The 16,520-nt window shown below is 44.8% G+C and overlaps 1 protein-coding gene across 1 annotated transcript; it reads right to left on the bottom strand.

Moving 5' to 3' along the window:
- Positions 1 to 864: 864 nt before the first annotated feature.
- Positions 865 to 16,091, bottom strand: FEV (FEV transcription factor, ETS family member). The gene is made up of 3 exons (XM_087713072.1): positions 15,747 to 16,091; positions 15,198 to 15,272; positions 865 to 2,876 (listed from the first exon to the last, which is right to left on the bottom strand). The coding sequence occupies exons 1-3, from the start codon at positions 15,793 to 15,795 to the stop codon at positions 2,374 to 2,376; spliced, it is 627 nt and encodes a 208-aa protein (XP_087569198.1). The 5' UTR covers positions 15,796 to 16,091; the 3' UTR covers positions 865 to 2,373.
- Between the last annotated feature and the right edge of the window lie 429 nt (positions 16,092 to 16,520).

The following is a 16,520-nucleotide window of genomic DNA, read 5'->3' as shown; positions in this document are numbered from 1 at the left end:
TGAGGATGGCAAGCTACTAAGCCTGCAGAAATGCTCTCTTTTGATTTAATTACCCATTAAGGTATTAGAAACACCATCTTCTTTCAAAGCTGGGCTTTGAATCGGGAGCTTCAGAAGGAAATTACTTCTTGGGAATGGAAACAGAAGAAATTCCAGCACTCTTGAAAGGTACCCTTGACTTTGCAGAAAGCCTGAGCTGAAAAACCCTAACTTGGAAATGGCGAGGAGAAAAGTGCTTAAGATTATAACTTAATTGGTCGTGCAGTTAAGAGATAGTGCTGAGTCTGTTGAAGGAACCATTTCAGCTGTGAAAAAGATGGAAGCTTCTATACAACATGCTTTGGAGTTCAGCATTTTCTAATGATCAACAAGGGCCAGTGTTCATTCCCAAAGGCTCCCAGTCCCACTTTTCTTTCTGCTTTCAGCCCATTCACTGGCCTGCTATAAAAGGCAAGAGGCCCCTTCCTTCACTTTCCTAGCATCTGTCCCTCTCCTAATGACCTCAAAAGGAAGGACCATGGCAGAAGTAAGGAAGTAGCTTCTTGAAGGGATTTGCCCAGCTGCTTCTCTTTCCTGATCCTGCAGGTGGCACTGTAGGATCAAGCAAAACCAAAGCAGAAATCAATGTAATTTCATTCATGGGAATGGGATTTCTATCCAGTTCTATTTAGTCCTGTGGGGCAAGTATTCACAAAGAGAATTCTTCTGTTCCCCGGACTTGTCTTTAATATCACACTGGTGTTATTTATCAAAAATCACTGCACTTTTAAAATTTGAGTTTTGCCTTTTCTAAATTGAGTTTTTGAATGTTCTGCCTTTTTTTAATTGAGTTTTTTTTTAAAAAAAGGAATGACAGGTAATGTGTAAATTCATAGCTATGATTGCAATTTAATCTTTAAATAATTCAGAGCAAATATTTTAATGTCATTTCTCCTCAACCTTCCAACACATATACATACACACAGAAACCTGGAATAGTGTTTTTATCTTACATCAAGGGAAACAGTGTGAATGTGTAAATGCCCATCAATCTAAGAATGGAAACAGTGGGGATGGTGTTGTGAAGGGGAAGGTCATAATCCAAAGCCAGAGGGGAAAAATAACAGAAAAATCACACTTCAAATAATAATGTCCAAGGAACAGGGTCTTAAAAAAAAAAAGTATCTCTAGCATTAAAAAAAACGAACATGTGAAGAACAGGAAGCCTTAATTTGACTTTTTGGGACCTGATTGAAATTTGTCAACCAACCTTTTCAGACTTGAAGATTTCTAACCCTTTCCAATTTCTGATTGAGATTAACTTAGAACAGAAAGCAAAGGCAAGATGTTTATAATACATTCTTGCCAATGTAGGATTTATTATTTATTAAACTCTCATGAAGTCCCACATGGGAAAGCACCTTGTTTAAAGGGCAGCATTTTGTTTGTCTTTTGAGCAGGAAGGTGGATCATTCTAGTTATAACTATGTAAGTCTAGGCATGTTCTTCCATTCGACACAACTGTAAGCCCTATAGAACCGGTGAACATTTAGAAATTGAGGAAAATAAAAAACATTCGTGTAATTTGAATTTTGTAAGGCGTTGACCTCTAGATCAATGTTTGGTAGATCTCTGATTGAAATTGAAAGCCAAGTGGTGGTATATACTTGACAGTATTGTGTATGATCTGTGTGAATTATAATAGAATGGTCAGAGATAGCTTCGCCCATTTTATCCAGAGATATTCAGGCTTAAATGGATATCACTGTCACCAACCTATCTCAGAGTAAAGTATCTTGCTGGTTCTGATACTTCTCCATCAGTCTCTTAAGATGTGTGATTACATGTATGTAACTTTCCAGGGGCAGAGGATGGGGGCTGTACAAATTTTCAGTTTCGAAAGTTCCACGTACAAGACAGTTTCAGAATCACTCTAATTTATTGTGGGTTTTTTTTAATGAAAAAATAGGGAAATTACTTAAATGTTCCCTGGAAAATATGGATTCATTGGGATGAGAATCCAGTCCACAATGGCTCTGGGTAGATTCAGCTCCTGTGCTGAGATCCAGACTGTCTCAATAAAGTTTATCTTTCCACTTTACAAAATAGCTTAGATTCAGCCATCTGCCTAACCCCTGGTCTGTTTCACTGTTGTTATTGAATAGGTTGTAGTGGCTGGATTGACACATTGTGCTATGCCACAAACCATAAATAGCTGGTTTCATGTATTACATGAAACCAAAACCAGGCAAAAACTACTTTTTGTTTTAGCACGATGGGTGAAGCTAATAAATATTCTTTTTTTTTTCTGCACTGGAAATGTCTAAGCTGAAATTTAGGGGTCAAACTTTATTCTCCCAGCTCCTCACCACACCCCGTGCAACCAGAAGAGGTCTAGTGGTAATGGCTGTTCATGTTGTTGATATGAGATGTTGCCATGGTGCTGAAGGGCGTTGAAGCCTGCAAGCCATGGCTGGGATACAGGGCAGGGGCGGAGCCTGGCCAATAGGAGAAACTGGTTGGGGTCACTCCTGAAGCCATGATGTTGAGTTTGGAGATGCCAGAGAAGGGAAGGGGTGCCTGAAATTTGTACAAGGTGTGGTCAGGTGTGGCTGGCTGGCAGACCTGGGCCAAACCTTGGAAGTCAAACTTGTAGGCATAGCGCTTGCCATGAACCTTGGTCATGATGTTCTTGTCGTAATAGTAGCGCAGGGCCCTGCTCAACTTGTCATAGTTCATGTTAGGCTTGCTCTTGCGTTCGCCCCAGCGCCTGGCCACCTCATCGGGATCGAGCAGTTTGAATTCGCCATTGGTGCCCTCCCAGGCAATGCAGTTGAGGTTGGCCCGGTCCGAAAGCAGCTCCAGGAGGAATTGCCACAGCTGGATTTGCCCACTGCCTGTAAAACCAAGGGAGGGGGTTAGAGAAGCTTCCCCTCCCCCTCTGCCCCTTCCACTCCCCAATGAACATAGGAACCAAACAGAATCAGACACTTTGCTGCAAGTCCAGCTTATTGAGGTTGACAGCCGGAACAAGATATTCTGAAGATAAATAAGAAAAATATTAGTTGGAAAAGTTACCGGGGGAGAGAAAAAAAATGGAGGGGGAATTTGGAAATACGCCTAACCATATATATATAAAGTTACAACATGAGACCTAAAAAATATGGGTGCTTAATGATATCTGGAAACCTGAATCTGTCTCATACTTCAGCCAAAAAAGAGGCTTGTGGGGGTAGGAAGAAACAAATGGAACTCGTATATAGGTATACCTTTAAAAAGAGAAGGTATGTAAAATTAGTAATATGGAAAATAGTTTTTTGGAATATAATTATTAATGCCACTGATATTGAATGGGGTTTGCTCAAAAGTTGAAATACACCATGCAAAATAGAGAGTGGAAGGGAGAAAAAGAGCGGGAAAGAGAGAGAGAGGAGACAGGAGAGAGAGAAGCAGAAGGGAGGAAGGAGAGAGGGAAGGTGTGGAAAGAGGGAGAGGAGAGGAAGAGAGCAAGGGGAAGTAGAGATGAGAGAGATGGCAGAGAGAAGAAAGGAGGTAGGGAGGAGGCAAGAGGGAGAGGAGAAGGGTTGAATATGAAATAGACTATAATATGGTGAAGGGAAAGCAGAAGAGCAAATAACCATTGATTGGGCTTCATAGCAAGAGGATTTGATATATCATTAAATATTTAAAAAAATGTTTGTTAAGATGTAAGGTATACTTTGGATTATATGCATGTTAAAAAATAAAAATAAATTTTTTTTCAGAAAAAAAATATTCTGCAGACATAAGGGCACTTTTCCTGGCAAAAGCAACAAATTCTACAGGGCGGGGCATAACCTTTTCCTAGGGGGTCACAGCAACACTTGTAATAACAACACAAATAATTCATACACCATTCGAAAGCCCATCAAAAACTGAGTTTATTGACACGATTTAATAGTCAGTATGACCACCATTAGCCCTTCGAACAGCATTCAAATGAGGTGGATAAGAACACAACAAATCTTCAAACAGTTCCATTCGATTTTCCAGATTTTTCAACACAGTTTCCAAATTCATTCTCAAAGTTTCAACCGAATATCGATTTTCACCTTGCTCCTGAATCATCAGAGCTTCCACTTCATCCTTAATTATGGCCCCAATGTTCTCTGCCGGATTGAGATCTGGCGAATTTCCCGGCCAGACGTCATTGCCCCAAAATTCGACATTGTTTTCCTTTAACAATTGCTGAGTCGCATTTGCACGCATGCAAGGAGCTTTGTCATGAAGAAAGACAGCCTCACCAACCACCAAGACATTGTCTGGATCACTGAGAAATGGAATGACATTCTCCAATAAAATTTTCTCACGGAAATAACTGCCATCCCAGGATTCCCCTTTATCCTTCAAAACCCAATGCAGTTTCTTGGCTGTGAAAATGACGAAAATCCCGATGCAAGTCGGATTGCGAACGATTTGTCGATATCGTTCATGTTTGGCGATGTCGTCGACGTCTTTAGCCCAAATTCGATCGTTCTGGAAATTCGGTTTTCGAATGGCATAAACGAAGAATTCGTCAGATGGCGCCAAATGAAGAAAATCTTCCTCGGTCCATTCAGACAACCAATCGCACAACCAAAGCCGATCTTGAACGTGTGTTTGAGTTTTCAATGGTTTGCAAATGACGTGGAATGGCTTCAAACCTTCTCATTCTCGATATCGGCCGATTGTCCTTTGATCAACTCGTTTTCCATGAATTTGAAGGATTTCTTGGGCCACTTTTCGGTTTCCTTTTCGTTGTTTGCGACTGCCAGTTGCAATGATGGCTTTGCTTTCTTGGGACAGTTGCAGAGGACGCCCTTCTCCAAATTTTGTGAAACATTCTTGGGCTGTTTTGTTCCAATTATCAGTAACCCAATCCGGATGACGTTTCAATTTGTTTGCAATCCATTTTCGATTGATAAACGTCGCTCCAGCATCGCGAGCCTCTCGAAAGGCAATGCATTTTATTCTGTCAATGATCCTTTGTTCTTCCGAATCGAATTTTCCAGCCATTCTTAAAGCAAATTTAACATTTAATAGCTCATTCAATTCAGTTTTTTATGGGCTTTAAAATGAGGTGTCGCGGAAGTTGTAAACTGCTGTCGATCTTGCTGTGACCCCCTAGGAAAAGGTTATGCCCCGCCCTGTAGAACTCATCTCCATTGTATTATCAGTATGAGTGTAAAAGGCTCATGGGGAGCCTGTTAGTACCTTTTCCAACATATAAGTTGTGAGTAGCAGTCACTCATGTAAACTTTTGCTGCCATATTTTGCTAACAGGGATCTCCTCTCGCGGTGTCTCTTCATGTATATATTTATTTATTGCATGTCTGTGGCTGCCATCTCAAACAAGTGACTCTAGACCAGGGGTGCCAAACTCGATTTCTCTGAGGGCCACATCAGGACTGTGTTTGACCTTGGCGGGGGGGCGGGGCCAGCTCAACATCACTCGGATGGGCGAAGGGGCTGTGGAGGCCCAAGGGTTCTGCCAGCAAAAACAAGCTCCCAACCTCCATTTTCAACTGCAAGAGCCTCCTGCAACCCTCTGCCAGCGAAAATGGGGCTCGGGAGGGCCATACGCAGCCTTCCCAAGATGTTTTCCCTGGCAGAGGCACTGCAGTTTGGTCCTTCATTGTTTCCAGGGCGACCCCATGAGCCAAATCCAGCCCCCAGGCCTTGAGTTTGACACCCCTGCTCTAGACAGCGAACAATCATACAATCCATTTAAACCAAATACAAACACAGTACAAAAAAAGTAGACCAGGAAACAAAGTCATTAATTTACTCAGGATCCTAGGCCTGGACACATAATCAGGACTTATAAATAGCCATCAGGATCACAACCAATTAATCTCAGGAGGTAGGATCTTCTGAGGGGGAAGGAGCAATAGCAGGAAAGGCACATTTGCTATTCCTTGGCAGCTGACATTCCTTGACTGATAGGATCCAAGAATGTTTGTCCTAGAGGACCAAAGTGGATGAATAGAAACCCCAGGAGAATATAGTATCTCAGATATTCCCATGCCACGAAGGGCTTTAAAGGTGACAACCAGGATTTAAATTGCACCCAGAAACACACTGGCAACCAATGCAGTTCATGAAGCAGTGGTGTTACATGTGTTGAATAACTGGCACAATTTACTACCTGTGCTATTCTGCACCAGTTGAAGCTTCCAAATACTCTTCAAAGGAAACCCCATGTAGAGTGCATTGCAGTAATCTAGATGGGAGGGCCTGAGTGACTGTGAGCAGAGGCCTCCCAGGCCAGGAATGGGTGCAACTGGCACACAATACAAAGGTGCACAAAGGATACCCTAATCACGGCTCCCACCTGCCAATATATATATATAAAAAAAAATTGGGTTTCTGTCTGGATGGTCTCTTGTGACGAGCCTAATGACAGAGAGTGGAAGTGTGACCTTCCTCCCATACTTGGGCATACCAGGGGTTGTGACTTTAAGTATATATATACTGATTTTCATTCAGTACACTCTCATACACTAACTTCTGCTCAGTGCACTTTTATTGCATACAATACTGTACTACACTGCAGCTATGTTAACACAGTAAGATCCCTGGGCAACCTCTGGCTCTGTTTGAAAACCAACAGATAGCAAAGATTTTTCCCAGCAATGCTGAGATTTGAACCTGAGACTTCCTGAATGCAAAGCACGTGATTTCTGCTGAACTGCACTAAATTAATTTATTCTAATTTCAGTCGGCATTATAGGATTAAAGCAGTGCTATGTTTCAACAGGCTAAGATGATTAAACATCTAACTAGGATTTAATTTGATGCTTCTAATTTCTACCCAATGTTTTGAATAGGATTATTCTATTTGTTTATCATTTTTATTTTTGATGTCCTGAAATTGTACCTAACATTTTGCAAAAGCATTAACAATTTCAGACAAAGAATTATAATATCACTTACTATTTAACAGTTTAATGTATATCCTGTCTTACTATTATGGCAATTTTTTAAGGCAGCCAAACAATAGTTTGAAAAGATTTTAAATAATGTTAGGACATAGATTACAATAAACATGAAATTAGATACTCCAATCATTTCACAATGAAAAGCTGGCAAAAGCAATACAGCATGACTAAGAGGAGGGTGGGGAGATGTGAGCAAATTCATTCCAGAGCTAGAAGCAGAGAAACACACGTCCCTCTGTGGAAGCATATTTTTAAAAGCTTCCCTGAGTGTTTTTATCGTTGGATGTATTCTGCCATTCAGTAAACCCATTGTTCAGGGTCTTTCTTTCTTGTAATGAATGCAATAAGCATGGTTTTTTTATCCTCACATGGGTTTTGCCCTGTGCTTCTAAATTTTCCATAACAACTATTACATACTCAGATAGAGAGTTACTCTCTAGACTTACATGGGTTGCTGCAGTGGTGGGTTCCTACCGGTTTGGACTGGTTCAGCCAAACCGGTAGTGGTTTGGTGGCCTGGGTCGCTGGAACCAGCAGCGATCCAGGCCTGCTATGCCCCCGAACCGATTCTTCAGGTGGCACTGTAGGCTCCGCCATCTTACATTTTGTGCACCTTTTGAGTGTGGAAATAATCACCAAGTACTTTGTTTTCTTTCTTTCTTTCTTTCTTTCTTTCTTCATCCTTCTTCATCTCCTCCTCCTCCTCCTCCTCCTCCTCCTTCTTAGTCTACCTTCCAGCATTGAGTATTGATAGGTTTTGATCTTACTTAGCTTTATATGAGATAACTAGGGACTGGACATGGTGACATATGAGGTGAATATATGCTTATAGCCTGCCTGCCTGCCTTTCTTCTACCTATTTACAATAAGGACAGGGTTTACAATTATCTGCTTCCAGAATTTTGTTTTCTTTTATTTCTCTAACCTATAGTCCCAGCCCCATTTAACTTGAGATTCAACAGACAGGAGGTGAGCTGTTCAAATTATGGAAGATACAATAACTTTTCGATACAATCTCCAAACCTTAAAACCAGAGGTGGTATTCAGCAGGTTCTGACCAGTTCTGGAGAACCAGTAGCAGACATTTTGAGTAGTTGGGAGAACCGGTAAATACCACCTCTGACTGGCCCTGCCCCCATCTATTCTCTACTTCCAGAGTCCCAGCTAATTGGAGAAAATGGGGATTTTGCAGTAATCTTCCCCTGGAGTGGGGAGGGAATGGAGGTGTTACAGTATCCTTCCCCTGCCACGCCCACCAAGTCATGCCCACCAAGCCATGCCACGATCTCTGAACCAGTAGTAAAAAAAATTTGAATCCCACCACTGCTTAAAACCATTTGTAGGTGGGAGGAATTGACAATTGTAAGCATTTGCAATATAAAAATCAGAGTAGGTTCTGTCCTTAAGATTCCTAACTTTCTGTTGGATGCTTGAGGTGATGACAATTCTTAGCAAAGAGAATGGGATTGTGCAGAATCCTTCCCCTGGAGTGGGGGGGGGGGAATTACATTTGGTAATTTTCCACCTATAAATAAATACCCGGACAACACCGGGTTATCAGCTAGTCATTAATACAAATAACTAATAACATTCATTGTTAGATGAAATTTTAAGGCCTATCTTGAGTAAGGATAAAACCAAAAAGCCCACCACATCAAACCAAAATCTTGTTAACCAGACTAAATAATAATAAAAATATATATACTGCAACCATGGAAAAAAAGGAGTTCAGCTACCAAGGGACAAAAAAATGAAAGAGTTCATGTTTGAGAGGCATTGGGGAAGCTAAGTATTAATAAATGTGATCAATCCAATCCTCCTGATATCTAAGTATGGAAGTTGGATTGTCTCTTGGCTTATTTTTCTAGAGCTGAATCACACATTACTAGGGCCGTGAAGCTTCATTGCCACAGCTATGGGAGTAACTCATGATGGTGGGTTAACTCACCCTTAAACCAGCAATTTTCACCAGGAGTATTTTGAAATAATGTGAATTTTAATAGGGGGTATTTAAGCTTTCAATTTTTAACTCAAATCTAAACAAAGATTTTCAGGCTTGTAGTAGGATGAATAGGTGGAATTTCACAGTGGATGTAAACGAGACAATGGCCTTTAGAATCTGAAGGCATCTTTTAAACTTCTGTGTACCAATAACAATAATGAAAATGCAAGTAGCCCTCGACTTACAATAGTTCATTTAGTGACCATTCGAAGTTACAATGGCAGTGAAAAAAGTGACTTATGACTTTTTTTCCACAGTTACCTTTGCAACATCCCCATGATCATGTGATCAACATTCAGATGCTTAGCAACCAGTTCATACTTATGACCGTCGCTGTGTTCCCAAGGTCATGTGATCCCTTTGTCAGATGGTCAATCTGACAAAGTCAATGGGGAAGCCAGATTCACTTAACTGGGGTTGCTAACTTATCAACCGCAGTGATTCATTTAACAACCGAGGCAAGAAATGTTGTAAAATGGGGCAAAACTCATTTAACAAATGCCTCACTTATAACAACATCAACTTCCATTGTGATTGTAAGTCGAGGACTGCCTGTACTATGTTAGGGGAACGGATGAGCCACCTTTTCACTTCTGATCTATAGGTTAGTTAGTTACAACTCTTCCCAATGAATAAATAAAAGAGAGGAGTGTTGGATGGGACCTCTCCTGCAAACTCCTTATTTGCTTGTGCAAACCAGCCCCAAGATGTAGGAAGGGAAGAGCTGCCCTTTCAGAAGGACTATATCACCTCTACAACCACCAGCCTTCTTGAGGAACCAACACAGTCACCAAGCTAATGGACCAGAGGTGGGCTTGAATTTTTTTTACTACCGGTTCGGTGGGCATGGCTGGGGGGGGGGGGGATGTGACTGAGTGAGTGAGGCCAACTTGATGTCACTCATGCACACTCAGTCACATGACCCCCTCACCAAGCCAAGCCCACCGAAACAGCGGTGAAAAGTTTTGACAAATGGGGGGGGGGTCCAGCCTCACTGAAGCTAAGGGATTACCTGCAAACTACCCAGTAAGAAAAAAACGTTTTAGTCCTCCCTGGCCCTCAGGAAGACTCTGCAGGCTTCCGCAGAGCTGGGGGAAGGGAAAAATGCTCCTGTTTTTGCAAAAAATGGGCAGAAAATGGCCTGTTTTTTGAAAAAACAGGGGCACGTTCCCCTTCCTCCAGTCCTGCTGAAGCCTGCAGAGTGCTTCTGGAGACTGGGGGAAGGAAAAAACACCTCCATTTTTGTGAAAAATGGCGCATATCTAGGACCTCTCTGGGACTGGCATGCGCACCCTATTAAGGAAGGGGGGAAATTACATTTTTTCAATGAAGATTGTTCTGTGCATGTGCAGAACAGAAAATAAAGATGGTGGCGCCAAGGATAGAACCGGTATGGTCACGTGTCTACTGCAGTTACTACCTATTCGGCCGAACCGAACCGTACCAGTAGGAACCACCTCTGTCTATCATTTCTGCTTGTTGTTATTGTTAGTTGCCTTCCTGTCCTCTACCATTCTCTGGAGTCCATTTAAGCTCATGCCTACTGCTTCAGTGACTCCATCCAGCCACCTCATTCTCTCTTGTCCACTCCCTCTTTTGACCTCAATCTTTCCCAGCATTAGGCTCTTCTCCAGTGAGTCCTTCCTTCTCATTAGGTGGCCAAAGTATTTGAGTTTCATCTTCAGGATTTGGCCTTCTAAAGCAGTGTTTTTCAACCACTGTGCCGCGGCACACTAGTGTGCCGTGACATAGTGTAAGGTGTGCCGTGGGAAAATTAGTTTATATATAGTCAATATAGGCACAGAGTTAATTTTTTTAAACATTTTCTAATGGTGGTGTGCCTCGTGATTTTTTTCATGAAAAAAGTGTGCCTTTGCACAAAAAAGGTTGAAAAACACTGTTCTAAAGAGCAGTCAGGGTTGATCTCCTCTAGGACTTGCAGTCCAAGGGACTTGTAGGAGTCTTCTTCAGCACCATAGTTCAAAGGTCTCAATTCTTTGGCATCCATCCTTCCTTATGGTCCAACTTTCGCAGCCATAAATTTGCAACTGGGAAAACAATTTCTGTTTAAATGAATTTAAACAACCCTCCCATTTTACTTTTATAAAACATGCTTCCTCTGTTCTGCTTTCCTTTATTTGTAGGTAGGTAGGCATCATTCATACTTAGAAGCCATATAATATAATGTCCAACTTTGACTTCATTTCAAAAAAACACAGTAAAATAAAGAGATGGGTCCCACCCAAGTCTTCTCAGAAGCCGGTCGAAATCGGTTGGCGGCACTTGTTGGCCCTGAAGCCTGAGAGAGATTCAAGGGTTGAAACACTCCAGCTGGTTTCTTTAGCCAGTGGCGCATTTGCCTCTCTACACATATTTTACACTCAATGGTGCTGTGTGTGCTTCCTCTTTCCCCACTTAAGAGAGAAAAAGAATAACCAGGTCCAGCCAAAGGACTCCTGGGCCTAGAATCAGCCCAAATCCAGGCAATGCCCCCACCTCTTGGCGGATTGAGCAACCTGCCCAATTCAGGGATTGGGGGGGGGGGGCAACTAGTTCGAGAAGGAAAAGAAGGGAGGGAGCACAAAACATTATAGATTTATTTCCCATACTATTGTGAGTTTCTGTCGGGGATATTGATGGTAGCTTTACCATGGTTCTTGGTTGTCTCTCTTCCAGAAGGATTCTTGAGGGTCAGCCAGGTGTGAGCTTGGAGGAGAACTTGTTTCTGGAGGAGCCAGGAAAACAAAAGCAAATTTCAACTTCTCCCAGCAGTCGCATGTCTCCTCCTTCCTTCTCACTTTCCGAGGCAAAAAAATTCCAGGCTACCTGGATGCGTGGGAATCGGTCGCGCTGGAAGCTGGGGGGCTTCTTCCTAGCCGAGAGCGGGGTGGGGGGGCTGCGCCCGTTCACACGGAGACTTTCCTAGACGTCGCGAGCCGACCTGCCTTGGGCATAGCTGACCTTCCTCTTCTAACCTTCGCTTTCCCGGTTAGGGGGGAGATACTTTCGGCCGATTTTTGAAATGCGTATAAAAGATTTACAAATGGGGAAAAGTCGCGTTCGAGGCAGGGGCCCCGTGAAAGGAACTGTTTGCTGCGCGGCTGCTTCTTCGGATGCTGCTGACACTGAAGAAGACGACGCGTCATGGTTGCTCGGGGAGCAATTTCGGTCAGGGATGAGGAAAGGCGGAGAGCAGAGCCGTCCAAGCGGGGATGGCTGGCGCTGGTCTGGTTCTACGCCGGCGCTTGATCCGGGAGCATTTGCTCTGCGGGTTCAAGTAAGTAACGTGGGGGGAGAGTTTTCGACGCCTTTTCTTCCATACTTTTGCAGGGCCATTTCTTGCGACAATGTCTGGCCTCGTCGGAAGTTCACTTTGAATGGTTTCCAGAAGGAAACCTTAGTCTTGGGGAACCTTAACATTCGCCCCGTGTCTCTTTGCATGAGCGATCACAGCACATCGGTCTGACGCAGGGAAGTAAAGAAACGGTAGATTCCGGTTTCTTATCTTCAATCCAATTTAGCATGTCTAGGTCACACCTAGCTGCAGATGACTCTCTCGGCAACCCTTTCCCCATTATTTTTCTCCTCCTTTCCATTCACCCACCCACCTCTATGCATAATGTTACCCTTTCCGGAATGTATTCCCCTTATGAGAAATGGGACCAAGAGTAGATACTAAACGTGGCGTCCTTAAGAAGCCGCAAGAATCTTCGTTGAGTGCATCCCCACTCCTAGGCAGAGATGTTAAAAAGGCATTTAGCACCCCAGAAAGGAGGCCCGTTCCAAGAGAAGCCGATTTTCCCAAACCCTTTAAGGGAATTTATGTTTCCAAGGGAATCGTCTGTTTTAGTGCGAAGCACTGGATCGTTGAAAGGGAAACTCCCGTTAAGGAGGATACCACGTTAATCAGAAGACGTGGTTCTGGAACCCCGGGAGTTTTTATATCTTTGTTTTTAAGCAATCCGATCTCCCCAAATTGACGTCGTTTTCAGAGAGAAATAGATGTTCTCCCCTTTATCAGGAAAACAGCCTTTTGAAAGGTCGTCAGAATTACTGTGGCGCAAATTTCCAAGTAGTACATTAAAAATAAAACGAAAGCTGAAAGTACATCTGCATTAAGTGCTCTGGATCAGTTAGATGAGGCTGTTCGTTTGCTTTGCGTCAAGGTGACTGCAATGAAGGTAAACGTGTGTGTGTAAGATAGAGGCACAAATGAAGTTAAGTTAATTTGATGGTCTGATGGATAAAATATCTCTTCAAAGGAACGGCCATATCCGTGTTGCTGTGACTTTTTGAAATAGTCATCCTTGCATTGCAATGTTCAAAGCTACTTTTTAGCAAGGATTTCTCCTAATTCCAGGTTGCTTTTGTATTTCAGTCCCACGCGGCATTCACCATTCATTGGCATATTCTTTCTGGGGCTATATAAAATTCAGCTCTGATTTCACCCAATCAAAATGGGTTAGAAATATTTTCCACCTTGGTTGTATCTACCACTTTAGGCAAAGGATGTGGGTAGGCAGAGGGAGAAATCTCCCAATATAATGTAGGAAGGAAGGGGAAGGGAAGAAATACGGGTTCTAAAGAAGGGGGGGCATCTTTTGTTCTTGGAAAATAAGTCGACCAATCGGCCAGCGCAACCCCCCCCCCCACACACACACCCTCAAGTCAAATTTGTCCAAACACCTTTTTGCACCATTTGCAAACAAGATTACGGACCTACGGACCTGGGGGGGGGGTGTTGCAAAGCTCTCCTAAAATTTGGAGCTTAAGGGGAAAAGGGAGACAAAAGTCCCTTGCAAACATTCACCGACACGGCACCAGCCAAGTGGCCTCGGCCTTTAAAGGATTCTGTGCTGTTCTGTTTCACGTGCTATTCAAAGGCATAAAGATGAACGGGTGGGTTTTCCCTCTGGATGATGCCCGGCTTCCGTGCTGGCCACTGTGAACTCTTCGTTCAGGACAGGATGGGCGATAAATGCGCGTTTTCTGCATCCAAACAAAGAGAGAAGCGAAGGATACCAAGTGGTGAACCTTTGAGCCAAGCGGAAACAGTTTCCCTTCCATCAGAGACAGCTTCTTCCCAAAGCAACTCTTTGGAGCAAAAACTTGGGTGTGCCGATCTTTAGTAAAAGGCATTTTCGAGAAGGAGGACAGCGGGCACACTTCATGCATAAATGTGGGCCATCCAAAGTATGGTTCCGAATTTAAAACAACCCGATACGTCGACATTCCCATTTAAAACGGTAAAATTAATCAGTTAACAAAAGAATCCCAAGATTTTGTCCACAAGCTTGGCTTGCTTCTTGGTTCCATTTATGGGATCACTGACTCCAGTGCTTAAACTACATACATCGATAAACTATATATGTGGCGATAAAGGAGTGATTGGAAAGAATGACATCATCTTTCAAAGGTGACCGGAAAAAGTCTTATCAGGTTCAAGCATCAACACCTAAAGAAAGGACCCTACCAGTCCGCCTGCCAAAGGGGTTCTCACAATACACTTACCCGACCGGTTAAAGATTTCGAGGCTGCAGGAAAAAGCAGGCTAAGCTTGACTAGCATAGAACCTGGTTAGTTTGTTTTAAGAGAACAGGCCATTGGGTTGCTAAACGTATTGTGTGAAATCAGAAAGTGAGTTAATTCAATAACCTGGGCATTCAAGTTAGGGTTAAATAGCTCTCTGAGTCGAAGGGGATTTCGGAGCTAAGCTTACGTTAAAACAAATAAAAGCCAGCCTTACGAGGAGAGCGTTAGAAGTAAGATAGTTCCAACTCATTGGGCTTTAGCGTCGGGAATAGCTAACCGCGGACATGGAACGCGTTCTAGCTCCAATGCGTCTCTTGGTAAGAATCAAGCCATTTTTCTCCCCCGGATCAGACTCCGCCTTCGGCGCAATTTGGCCTAAATTACCCTTCGCGATCGGTGCGGCTGATCCCTTCGCATCTCCATGCCGCTTCCGTTGGCTTCGAGACCACCAAAAGTGAAATAAATTAAAGTGGAGCAGGGACGAAAGCTGCCCAATGCGCCTTTTTCGCCATTCAGAAGCGCTGCTCCCTCTCATCCCTGCGAAGGGGGACTCCGACCGACGGGACAACCAAGACCCATCGCTGAAAGCGGGCGCCTACCTTTAAAATGAAGCCCTTCGGGACAAGCCAGTGGGGTCGCCAGATCCTTAAAGCTTCATTTCCGCCCTGCTCCCGATCACTTCTGTAACAAACGGGGCGGGGGGGACGACCCCAACTCGCGCTTACCTTTCTGAATGCCTGGCCCCAGCGAGCCCCACGTCTGGCTTTTGCCTTCTTTGAACAAAGTTTCCCCAACCGGATCTGCAGGAAAAGAGGAAAGGGTGGGGGGGGCAGGTAGCTGAGGAGTACAAAACCCCAAATCGGAGCCGATCCCCGTCCGCAGCCTCGGTCAGCTCATCCTTTGGCGGGAGCAAAACAAAAAACAAAAACCGCCGTTCCCCGAAGGAGCCTCGCCTTCTTCCTCGTCCCTCGCCGCCCGCCTCTGCCGCTCCCCCGCCTCCCCGCCAAGTCACTATGAAGCCAGGAAACGCGTCCAGGAAAAAGGAAATCCGACTTCCGACGGGAGCCGTCGGGGCCGCTTTAAAGAGGGAAGGACGGGGCGGCTTTCCGCGCGCTTTGCCAGCGGCTAGCAAACAGACAATCAAGGGGGAGGAAAGGGCTCGATTCCCCCAGCCTCCACACACGCACACAGACACCTCCGGCGGCAAAAAGCAGCCACGCCAGGCTCGGGGAGAGTTTCGAGCGACTGGGCGGCCGAGCCCGCCTCTGCCCTACCTGGCAGGTACATGTTGAGCAGCAGGGTCTGGGCCGCGCCGCGTCTCATGGCAGCTCTGCGCGCACCCCGCGCCCGCGGGGGGTATTATGGCCTTCGCCCGGGAAGAGGGTGGCTGCGGCTGCGGTTGTTATTATTATGTATTGCCATCGCCGCCACCCGCCGAGGGAGAGCGCAGATTCGGGGAGGAGGAAGGAGAGGAGGGGCGAGGGGGGCGCAGCAGTAGCCTGGCAACGCGCGAGGGGCGCGCGCCTGCAATTTCCTCTGCGCTTTAATTAAAGGCGCGGTGCGGGCGCTTATCGGCCCATCAGACTTTAATAAAGTTTCCCCCGTTAAAGATCGCCGTTTCTATGGAGAGAGGCGGCCGCGGCCGCCGCGTTTTCCGCCTCCTTAACTCTTTGCAAACAGGCACCGCCTGGCCTGGCCTGGCCTGGCAAGGCCCGGACGGCTCCGGCGGCGCTTCTGCTCCAGCGCTTCTGAGCCAACAAGCGCGCGAATCTCGGCTGAGGGACGGGGGCCCGCCGGGTCCACTCCACCCGGGCCAAGAGGAGAGCTCCATTTTGGGCGGGCGTGGAGATGGTGGCAGGGTGGGAAACCTGGCCGGAGACTCCAACGGAGCCTCTGGGCCTAAACTTTTTCATTCGGTGATTTTTCAGCTTTCTGTATCGAGAGAAAGCCCTCTCCAAATTCATTTGGCTTTAGAAGGGCAGAAATGTCATTCAAAGCCTAGTAAGAAATGCCAGTAATAGAGTAGCTCGGCTGAGCCCTGCAAAGCC

Source organism: Thamnophis sirtalis, unplaced genomic scaffold (assembly GCF_051295495.1).
Source record: "Thamnophis sirtalis isolate CommonGarterSnake01/CBP01778 unplaced genomic scaffold, rThaSir2_p1.2 scaffold_1, whole genome shotgun sequence".
Taxonomy (NCBI): Eukaryota; Metazoa; Chordata; class Lepidosauria; order Squamata; family Natricidae; genus Thamnophis; species Thamnophis sirtalis.
The sequence above is the reverse complement of the archived record's forward strand: the minus strand, read 5'-3'. Positions and strand labels throughout refer to the sequence as shown.

Excerpts from the sequence above, each read along its gene's own strand:
- FEV (XM_087713072.1), bottom strand. The coding sequence starts at position 15,795 with ATGAGACGCGGCGCGGCCCAGACCCTGCTGCTCAACATGTACCTGCCA. Across the intron at positions 15,273-15,746 it reads GCTCAACATGTACCTGCCAG|ATCCGGTTGGGGAAACTTTG; the intron begins GTAGGGCAGAGG and ends CTTTTCCTGCAG. Across the intron at positions 2,877-15,197 it reads GGGGCCAGGCATTCAGAAAG|GCAGTGGGCAAATCCAGCTG; the intron begins GTAAGCGCGAGT and ends TTGGTTTTACAG.